At 37.5% G+C, this 10,766-nt stretch overlaps 2 protein-coding genes across 3 annotated transcripts; one reads left to right on the top strand and one right to left on the bottom strand.

The window, feature by feature from the left end:
* Positions 1-2,872: 2,872 nt before the first annotated feature.
* LOC113726893 (uncharacterized) lies at positions 2,873-8,191 on the bottom strand. 2 transcript variants are annotated; one of them, XM_072076241.1, is made up of 7 exons: positions 6,885-8,188; positions 6,642-6,746; positions 5,701-5,918; positions 4,577-4,646; positions 4,272-4,351; positions 3,632-3,696; positions 2,873-3,384 (listed from the first exon to the last, which is right to left on the bottom strand). In XM_072076241.1, exons 1-7 carry the CDS (start codon positions 7,680-7,682, stop codon positions 3,179-3,181), a joined length of 1,542 nt encoding a protein of 513 aa, XP_071932342.1. In that variant the 5' UTR covers positions 7,683-8,188; the 3' UTR covers positions 2,873-3,178. The 2 variants fall into 2 exon arrangements, with proteins under 2 accessions (XP_071932342.1, XP_071932343.1); XM_072076242.1 differs by having other exon boundaries at positions 3,209-3,558; positions 3,633-3,696; positions 6,885-8,191.
* LOC140005924 (large ribosomal subunit protein uL15x-like) lies at positions 7,894-9,394 on the top strand. Its single transcript, XM_072047255.1, has 2 exons — positions 7,894-8,018; positions 8,927-9,394. Exons 1-2 carry the CDS (start codon positions 7,894-7,896, stop codon positions 9,234-9,236), a joined length of 435 nt encoding a protein of 144 aa, XP_071903356.1. The 3' UTR covers positions 9,237-9,394.
* The last annotated feature ends 1,372 nt before the right edge of the window (positions 9,395-10,766 follow it).

The following is a 10,766-nucleotide window of genomic DNA, read 5'->3' as shown; positions in this document are numbered from 1 at the left end:
CCGCTGCGTAGTGTCCCTAAAACCAGCCGTGACAAACAATGAACAGACCCCAAGCCCAAGTCCCACGTCTCCTTCTCTCATCGTCAAAATAAGAAGAGGAATAAGAAGCTGAAACAACAACGGCTAGGGACACTGAACAATGCTACAAGAACTAAAGTGAGCAATTCAGTCTTGCCAAGCAACAGAATGAACAGACGTGAATAAATTGCCCTACAATTTCTTCACATATTTACCTCTGTCACAGCTTTAAACAGAAATGGATCAGCAAGCTCAGGATTTCTAAGTATCCAGCAGGACGTCATCAAGAAACCCACGCTTGAGTTTGATAAAAAATTTTATCACCTAAACAAAATTTTTATCAGCTCCTAAAGTCATGTTTTGAGAGGTTAAAGTTCAGAGTTTAAGTAAACACACCATAGATGATAGAACCACAGCTTAAACGGGCCAAATCGACTAGGGTTGGAGTAGTCTCATCCAATATTAGTGTGTTAAACATTTTGTCTAATTGAAGAACTTTGACATAAATTTCAAGATCATATGGCAACAATACTAAATATGAACCTTGCACCTGTGGGTGGCTGAGAATGGCCCCAGACTTGATGAATTTTCACTGTCTAAGCATGTAGTACTTTGTGAAAGGTACATCTCTTTCTCCACTTGGCTGGTTGTGCATGCATATAATATGAGGCTAAAAGGACCAATTTGGTTTGCTTCTTGAATGCTACTAATGTGTTACTATATTGAAATTAGTGTATTTTTTTTTTCTATTCATTGAATTTTCGCCAATAATATATTCATAGTGCTAACATATTGGTGTCTCAATTTTAAAATCATGGCTTATGTATACTTAAACGGAGTACAGACCCGAAAAGAAAGAAAGTAATACTTAAACAATGATGATGATAAATTGAGCCAATTATGCGAGTGACCATTAAACTTTTTGAAGAGTCAAGATTTGACCGCTCAACTATTAATCGTATGTTTTTATCCATTGAACAACCAAATGTGTAAATTTTGAGCCATTCTATCTGATTCCACAGTTAACTTTGCTAGATTTAAGCGTCCACATGATTTACGAGACATACTATTAATAGTTAGATCTAGGAGAGTTAACGGTAGGATCAGATGAAATGGTATAAAATTTTTACTTTTGATAGTTTAATAGGTAAAAACATACTATTGATAATTAAGTGGCCAAAACTCGACTACTCAAAAAATTTAGTGACTACTCAGATAATTTGTTCTAATAAATTATAATCATAACTAAACCTCATATTGCTGTAACAAAAGCACTGTTCGTGTTAACTCAAGTATTTAGAGTGCATGTAACTCAAGTGTTTAACTAGTGTTAACTCAAGTACAGTGCATGTAAACATGTGTAGGTACTAGTACACATGTAAACAAGTGCTAACATATCCTTGTAGTTCTTTCTTTTGCCCTTGCCTGGGCCATATTTGTGAGTTTTAAAAGTTTCACTACCTTTGGAAAGGAATTTTCCATATGGTATTAATTGGTCAGACATGAATCTGTTAACAACTGGGGCACATAACCAATCATTACTTTAAATTTGATGATTGAGATTCATTGTGGCTTAAATATAAATACTCCAAGGATAGGTTTTTGTTTTTGAGAAAAGTCCAAAAATCCTTTTTTCCTCCTCATTTTGTGAGAAGCTCATTCAAGTCCCCCATTTGATAGAAAAACTTTTTCCTTCCGTCCAGTATCGGCCCTAACATGTAGTTCCTCAATTACCCTCAGATGGATAGTGATTTTTGTGCCGGCAAGGTTCTAATCGGTCCAAATTAGGTTAAAATAAAGTTGATGGACGAAATTAAATTAAATAAAAATGTTGAAGGACTAAAATAGCCACGTTCCCCTTTTCTTTTTAACTTTTAATGTTAGAGAAAGAGGCTTGGTTTGTTGATACAGGTCAAATTACTCGGGTAGGCATTAAACTTTTTTAATAGTCAAGAATTCACCACTCAATTATTAATAATATATTTTTATCCACTGAACTATCAAAAGTGTGAATTTTGAATCAGTCCGTCTAATTTCACCGTTAATTCTACTAAATCTAAGGATCTGCATGATTCACGACACATACTATTAATAGTTAGATCTAACAAAATTAGCAGTAAAATTAGACAAAATTGTCCAAAATTTACAATTTCAAAATAGTTAGATCTAACAAAATTAAGTGAAATCAGACAAAATTGTCCAAAATTTACACTTTCAATAGTTTAACAGGTAAAAACATACTATTAACGGTCAAATGGTTTCGATTAAGGCGCCGGTCCTGGTTTCGATTCCGAGCTTGGGCAGCCTGGGGTATTTTCTCGAGGATCGGTGGGGCCCGCTCTCCTCGGGGTTAAGGGACTAGTCGGGTGTAGGCCCGGATACCCTTAACTGAAAAAAAAAAAAAAAAAAAAACGGTCAAATGGTCAAAAATCGACCATTCAAAAAGTTTAACCGCTTCCTGGATGATTTGCTTCATATAATATGGAGTTGGACGGCCAGAGTTCTGTAGCGTCTCCTGCCTTCTATTGGTAATTTATAAACCATGATAAAAGAAAAAAACAAGTAAAAGACGAGAGCACCTTATACACGAGAGATTTGGAAATTTTCCTTCTAAATATTTCTAAAATATGTTTTTTCAATCACTTTCTTAACCAACTTCTTAGCTCAAAGTTTGTATAGTATCATTGTTTAAAAATGCTTCCAAAGAAAACAACTCAATCAAAGCATTGCTATTGTTATAGCGCACACGGGTCCGTCATACTGACAGCAGAAAACTTTATCAATAAGTAAACCAAGCTTGATTTTAATGAAAGTTTGAGTTAGCTTAAACCATAAACAAGCGAAAACCATTGGAAAGCACAAAAAAACTCATTCAGTCCTACCATTCTAAAACTCATTCAGCCACCAGCGAGGTTTCATACATCTCTGCCAACGCAAATCTACATTATTGAATCCAAATGTTCTCGCGTTTATGTCATTAAGTCCTACTTTGAAACCAAGATGTTACAACAACAGCACAACATGATGTAGATTGGCAATTGCACAAATTCTACTAGTACAAGATGTTACAACAACAGCAGAACATAATAACAGAAAAGAAAAAGGAGAGAGAGAGAGTGCGTGTAAGAAGATGCAAAAACTCCAAGGGACGAGTCGAGAATCAAGATTCGCTCTTCATGATCCCACTCCATTTTGCCCAGTTAGCAAACAGCAGCCCGCCAAATACACTGTTGGCGAATCGTATGCCTACTGCAAAAGCCAGAGCAGTAAATAGGACCTGCTTTGCAACAGATGATGCTTTAATCTGTTTTTCCAATCCTTTAACAATCTGATGACGCGTATCTGATGAAAGCGGAAGGAAAACACCTGGTGGTAAATGAGAATAATGAATTATAGCAAATAAATGCAAAGGAGCAACTCTTTGGTCAAAGGTTCTTCCAGAGGGTGCCCATTTTAGCTCGTATCAAAGTTTCATTCACAATGCTAGTGGGATTGAATCACAAAGATATAGGAGATCGGATTGCTGCCTCTCTCTCACACATGACCAAATCATCATCAGACATAGATATGCAGAAAAATGGATATTTAAATCGAGTAGTAAGAGGTAACATACCCCAGAGAGTAACATTTTTCACTATAGAGGAAACCAGATTTTCCTCTTCTGACTTCTTGGCATTCCTGTAACATCAACAGGGAAAAACTGCATAAATCTCCTGCAACAGCATACAGCAATACTACTAAGTTTTCTAGTCATCTGAACCAGAACTCTGCTAGGATCATGAGAAACCACTTATGCTTATAAGACCTGTTAGACTATGGGTCTATAGTCGGATAAATAATCATTCCACAGCCAGCTCTATAATTTCTCGAAGTTTTTATGCTTGTTGAATGCATACAATATGGGTTTATTGGGTTGTCAAACCTTAGTTCCCTGTAATTTATAGTTCATAGTCCAGACTCTATGAGTAATAACGCGATAAAAAATTTTATCTCTTCTTCAGTTTCACTTGGGGGTCTGGTAACTGCAGTAAACAAGCCGAATTATTCTTTGAGAATTAAACCTTACTGTTTGGACCCTCAGTAAGAGCCTCACGATGACTTTCCAGCTATGATGATGGTTTCTTTGATTTCAGTACCCCAATGAATAACAACAGTATAACAAGAAGTATTTCAAAAATCAAAGCATAGAAACCACTCCATTTCATAGTGTAATAGCAAGTTTTAAGAAGAAATTGTCCAGTTAGAAACTTTACCGGTTCCCAGTCCTGATTAAATTAACTATGGCATGATAAATAAGCCCACAACCAAGTCCAGCTGTGCCAAACAAGATACCCTGGATAGAGTGTGAGAATTAAGTAGTCAATGAACAGAGTCAGTAAACGAGAATCAGATGTGGATTCTGCCATCAAATATCAAAAAATAAACATAATTAAAAAAAAAAGTAATGCAAGTGTGCAATATAGAGAAATCGCCAACAACCAGCCTAGACAAGAACACTTCTAATCTGCAATTTGTTGAAGTACTGAAAGTCAATAGATACGTATATAACAATCATTACCTCATAAAAGTAGGTGAGACCCTGTTGCTGCAAAGAAATGTTGAATCCTGGACTTCCACCTTCAAAAATACTATCACAAAAATATTCACAATCAAAATAATTGAATAGTCAGTCATAACAGCGAGCAAGAAGCACAGATTCTGCTAACTCAATAAACTCAAAAGGTCTAAGAAGAGAAAAGGGTATAAGCATAGAAGTTTTTTCATTTTGACACCCAGGGCAGATGCAACCTTAACTGAGTGATATATAAACTGTAGTTTAGGTAAAACCTATTCAAAGGATCAAAGCTAGGATTAGTAACTAGTAAGATACATTCAGCTGATAATTTACTATTCGGGGTGTCTAGGGACAAAATGCAGTTGCATAATTCTTCCATTGAATTGAGAAGGGAAAACTCCCAAATCCTTGTACTTGGGGAGTACTCTTCAATTTATCAGACCTGTGCCATGCAAACTGGTAACTAAGCCTATAAATCTCAATTGTACAATGCAGAAACTGGATTTACTTCGGCTGGACACCACCCAATTGTACTGCATAAAACAATAACCTCCAGGTTTTGACCTACAAGTTACAACAATATCCTAACCTCCATAACTATGTCTAGTCAGTCATGACAAAGGTTGGGCAAAATGTAACAGTGATGCTCATTTATAAGTCATATGCGTATTTTGTGGGCTTTGGCATCTTAAGATGACTCCAAACTGGGACACATAGAACAACAGTTATTTACATCTTTTACACCTGACATTCAATTCAAGGTTCGTAACTTAAAGCTTTTGAATCACAATAACTATGTTTCTTTCTATGCAAAATTTTATCAACAGCAGTTTACTCCCTAAAACATCTTTGGTTTTCAGCTACCCATATATCAGATAAAAAATTAATATCCTTGCCTCCCTATAGGTCCAAAATCATTACCATCAAGTGTGAGAAGACAATAGAATCCAGTAATGTCAGAATATTTATTATAGAATGAGTATAAATAATCATCAAGATCAAGGAGTTCATAAGATCGCAGGATCGGAGAGAATTCCAATGAACATATTAAAAAGTAGCCGCAGGCAGCCCAGAGGATTGTAGTTTTTGTAGCTTGTATCTGAGCATTTATCATAAAGGTACAATACCTGCTCGGTAGGGAAGAATAGGCACGTTGCATGTGCCCAAAAAAACCACCAGAAGCAGATGGCATCAGCCCCATACGAGCATAAGTTGCCAGCACACCACCCAAAGCAATGTCAACTGTAATCCCAAACAGAATGTCTGCAGCAAACAATCTGGACCAAAACTCCATCCCCTTCTTCTTCAGTTCTGCAAATGTTGAAAAACAAGAACCAGTGACTACCTATAACACATGACAGTGCAGATACATATCATAGCAACCATGAAAGAGAAAAATTAATAAATTAAATAAACTTGTTCAACCAAACTGGAAAGCCCATTAGAAAGGGCTAGCGCAATGGCTAGATTTTAACCTTTAAATCCAGAGATTACTCCTTTAGGTTCATTTCTGTTGCATTTTAGAATATTTCAGAACTTTCTAACAACTGCAACAATAAACAGTTGCTGAAACAATGATCATCATGCTAGCCGAGATTAATAACCTTCATGTTTCTGATGTAAATCATATCGAGCAATTCCACAAGAAATGCAGGCCCTGACAGGCTATGCATAACCCCCAGGCCAAGCCCCAACTTCTTTCCCTCAAATATTAAAGAGGAAGAATAAGAAGCTAAAACAACAGCAATAACAACACCCACTCATCACACCGCAAGAACTCAAATGAGCAATGAGTCTTATCAAGCAACAGAACATGAACAGACATGCCTCATATAAAACTACTGAGTCTAAGCAGAGAAGATCATCTGCAAAGTAAGCCAGAGTATACATAACCACCATAATTGGCAAACTCTATATGCTACAGAGCCTTCATTACAGCAGACCACCACAACCTTATACTTGTTCCCCTCCCAAATTTCTACTGTCAAGGAATTTTACCAAGCCTCATTTCCATTTTCTTTTGCACATAACGACAAGTTTAGAAACCAGTAGGAACTCTATAACTAACCTGTGTTGCAATACCAACTTTAAACAGAAGAGATGGATCAGCAAGAATAGGATTCCCAAGGATCCAGCAGGACGCCACCAACAATCCAAATCTGGACATCAACCCCTGCATTTCATCAAACTATTAACAAAGAGGGCCATCTGAAAAGTGCTGAATTGAATTTACCAAGCAACACCAATATGCAGAGCAGCAGATGTATGAAATTATAAAGAAGAAATTGAATTTCCAGCCAACATTAATTACCAGGGTCCCCATGGACTTGGCGGCAGCTTCAGCCTTGGCGGCTTCAGCATTAGCATTGGCTTCAACCCTCATCTTTTCAGCTGCAGCCTTCATAAACCGTGAGAACTGGTCATCATAAACGTCCCCATCATCATCATCTTTTCCTCCTCCACCACGGGCACCGCCAGATGGTGGCAATCGTCCGTTGCCATTGCCACCATCTCCGCCACTTCCAGCTTCAATTGTGGGTCTCGACCGAATCTCCGGGCCTATGTGCTGACTCAAGTGGCTACCATTGAAGATAATGTTACTTTGTGAGATAATATTAATGTTAATTGGTTCGGGAGGAAACGGGCTACTGGAAGCCATCCCAAATCGGACGTGCTGGGTTGGAGATTGTTTGCGGAGAATTCGAGAATAAAATGTTTTGGAAACGGATCGCACATTTATTAGTTCTGAACCACCATTAGCAGCTCTTTGTACATCCCACCACGGCCGAAGTAAATCACTCGGGACTCCAGTAATACAGGCGCCTTTCAGATGATCTCGCAAAATCATCTCAATAGGCTTCCCAGCCCAATACCTTTTGTAGTGATCTTCCGAAACTCTAATCCCAGTTCTGCGTTCTTCAAAACCCTCTAAAGCCTCGAACAGCTCTTGCAGATACCGATCCCGATAACAGTTGCAGCCATCTCTCACAACGCCATTTTGAATTATCGATTCCCTTAAACCCTCAACGCCAATCAGATATAAGTGGTGGCTATCTTCAAGATTCAGGTCACGGCAGTAGACATCTTCCCCAAATCCGTTTCCAATCATGGGTTCAACTAAAACCTCAGAAGAACAACGAATTATCAACCGATTGCTAGGCCTGGTACCGGAACAGGAAAGCTTTAACGTCGGTACGCTGCTATATATGCCATCCGGCGCTGCATATTGGGGGTTTAAGGGTTGCAGCGGAGCTCTGTTTGGTTAAGACACAGGATGCAGCTGAGCTGCGAAATTAATATTGCGGGAAGAAGTAGAGCACATGTTGGTACTGATGAGCGAGCTGCTGAATGAGCAAATCAAAGCTCCAGGCCGCAGATTCTGCGAGCCGCAGCAGAATCCGAATCGAATGTTTGGCTGGGCTTCTAGTTCTGCATTTAATGTGTCGTAGGATTCTGCAAAAGCCCCCGAATAGGTAGGGTTTTGTCAGGGAGTTGGACCCCAAAACAAAAATGACGGCGTTGGTGCCAGGCGCTAATATTTCGTTGGCGTGGCATTTCCGGATTCCAATTTTCTTGGATACTTGGACGGCCCAGGGTTGAGAGGTCATAGCTGACCAGACTAATTTTGTTTGGATTATGGATAACTTGTTTGTAACATATAGTGTGTAGGTCCGTTCAACCTTTAATATATATATATAATTTTTTTAGTGGCTAAAGTTGATTTTTTAAAAATTAAATGTTCTACTTTCAAATTCTCTCTTCATCTTTCTCTATTTACATTTTGTAGTTTTCCAAAGCCTCCTAGATTTAAGTTTGGCTATTGTTTTTATCTCAAATAATTTTGATTATGATTTCATTTTTAGTCGTGTTTTTTAGTAAATTGTGACATATAAAACGAACCTCTTACGTTTAATTTTCACTTTCTCTAAGGAAAACTTAGAATTATGAGAACTCCATTTTAATAGCTAATTCCCAATTGAGAAAAATGCAGTTTTGGTACCTAAACTATGACGCAGGAGCGGTTTTAGTCCCCAAATTTTGGACGAAAGCAAATGTGGTACCCGATCTTTCAAATTTTGAGCACATTAAGTACCTTTGACGATTTTTTCTCAAATTGCTACCGGAAAAAGTCATGTGACAGTCACATGTCCGGCCACAATTGTATAAAAAATGGCCAAAAAAATATCAAATGCCATTCTAATACTAAATATTAAATTTAAGGACTAATAACATAATAAACAAAAAATCCAAGGACCCAAGGACTAAATAACATCATGAGTCAATTAAAAAATAAAAAAAGAAGACAACATCACATAGTATCTGTTTCGTTCCTCTTGCTTCGCTCTCCAATAGAAAACCCAATTATCATCCGGGTTACTTTGGGAAAGTTGGTATGAGGTACTTCCACAAGCTCCGTAACAAATTCCATTGCCTCATTGTCAACATCGATAAGCTCTGGTCTTTGGTTCCTCAAGAAGCTAAGGACAAAGCTACCAAGGACAACATCCCTTTGATTGATATCACCCAGTTCGGATACTTTAAGGTTATGGGTAAGGGAGTTTTGCCTGAAAATCAACCTGTTGTTGTTAAGGTCAAGCTGGTTTCCAAGACTGCTAAGAAGAAGATTAAGGAAGCTGGTGGGGCTGTTGTTCTCACTGCTTAAGTTGTTTTGTTTCTTGGATTTACGAAGTCTGAGGTTCTATTAGTAGTATTATAATTTGGCACTTTTTTGGATTTACCCCTTTAATTTTGTTGTTATGAAATGAATGTTATTGGACCCTTTTTATGGATGTTTTTAATGTTATTCAGCAGATTAATTTCTGCATTATGGATGGGAAAAAAAAAAGAATTCTTTGGGATTGATGTACTGGAATTGGAGCTCATTTGTGACTTGATTATGTACTGGAATTAGTCAAGTACATGCCTTGTTCAAGCATGGATATTACGTGATTATGCTAAACAAAAGACTATGCCCTGTTTTAACATGGTTTTATACTAAGAGAAAACGCCGAACCCACTGGTTTTCCAATGCACAGAAAATGACAGCCTGCTTTAATTGTTTCGCGAGATGAAGTTATGTAAGCGTTGCTTCCATCTGAACTTCTAACCAACTGAACAGATTGCTGCAATTTCACTTCTACATTTTTGTTTTTCAACCAGCCTAAAGTCTTGTTGGAAGCTTTGGATCCAATAAACTCTAGCAACCTAGGTCTATCATGCACCAAAACAACCTTCTTTTCTGGAAAATCAACAGCAATTTCTGCAGCAAGTTCAACTCCAGTAGGACTCACAAAGTTACCACAATAAGTAAACTCATCAAGTTCCAGTGAACTAAAATCTTACAAACAATTGCACAGAGTCAAAACCACTACAAAATATATGTCCAATCCAACTGGTTAATCCAACAAAAGATGACTTTCCAGTAACACGGTGATGTTACATAAGGTACCAAATATGATGCAGTTGTACAAAAGCATTGTTACAAGGGATAATGTTCATTAAGATAGATTCACTTCACGCAGCCTCAATTTCATTAGCCATTGGAAGATCCCCCAGCAGATTGACCACCAATAATATTTGTTATTGTACAAGACTTTGTATCTCTTATATGAAAATTGGGAACTTGGATTGGATCAGGTTGACTCATATATGGCATCTGAGGCAATGGAATGTTCTTGGGTTTTCTATTTGAGAGCGAAGCAAGAGGAACGAAACAGATACTATGTGATGTTGTCTTCTTCTTTTATTTTTTAATTGACTCATGATGTTATTTAGTCCTTGGGTCCTTGGATTTTTTGTTTATTACGTTATTAGTCCTTAAATTTAATATTTAGTATTAGAATGGCATTTGACATTTTTTTGGCCCTTTTTTATACAATTGTGGCCGGACATGTGACTGTCACATGACTTTTTCCGGTAGCAATTTGAGAAAAAATCGTCAAAGGTACTTAATGTGCTCAAAATTTGAAAGATCGGGTATCACATTTGCTTTCGTCCAAAATTTGGGGATTAAAACCGCTCCTGCATCATAGTTTAGGTACCAAAACTGCATTTTTCTCTTCCCAATTCTCCCTACTTTACCTCCTCATTCTCACATTGCAATCACAAATCGAACATCTTAAGAGATGCTGCAAAACATTTCACACCTATGTATAGATGGCTGAAACTCACCAAAAACTTTTATGGTCTCCAA

Source organism: Coffea arabica, chromosome 1c (genome assembly GCF_036785885.1).
Source record: "Coffea arabica cultivar ET-39 chromosome 1c, Coffea Arabica ET-39 HiFi, whole genome shotgun sequence".
Classification (NCBI taxonomy): domain Eukaryota; kingdom Viridiplantae; phylum Streptophyta; class Magnoliopsida; order Gentianales; family Rubiaceae; genus Coffea; species Coffea arabica.
This window is presented reverse-complemented; position numbering and strand designations above follow the sequence as displayed.

Excerpts from the sequence above, each read along its gene's own strand:
- LOC113726893 (XM_072076241.1), bottom strand. The coding sequence starts at position 7,682 with ATGATTGGAAACGGATTTGGGGAAGATGTCTACTGCCGTGACCTGAAT. Across the intron at positions 6,747-6,884 it reads CCAAGTCCATGGGGACCCTG|GGGTTGATGTCCAGATTTGG; the intron begins GTAATTAATGTT and ends GATGAAATGCAG. Across the intron at positions 4,352-4,576 it reads GTCTCACCTACTTTTATGAG|GGTATCTTGTTTGGCACAGC; the intron begins GTAATGATTGTT and ends CACTCTATCCAG.
- LOC140005924 (XM_072047255.1), top strand. The coding sequence starts at position 7,894 with ATGTTGGTACTGATGAGCGAGCTGCTGAATGAGCAAATCAAAGCTCCA. Across the intron at positions 8,019-8,926 it reads AGTTCTGCATTTAATGTGTC|AAAACCCAATTATCATCCGG; the intron begins GTAGGATTCTGC and ends GCTCTCCAATAG.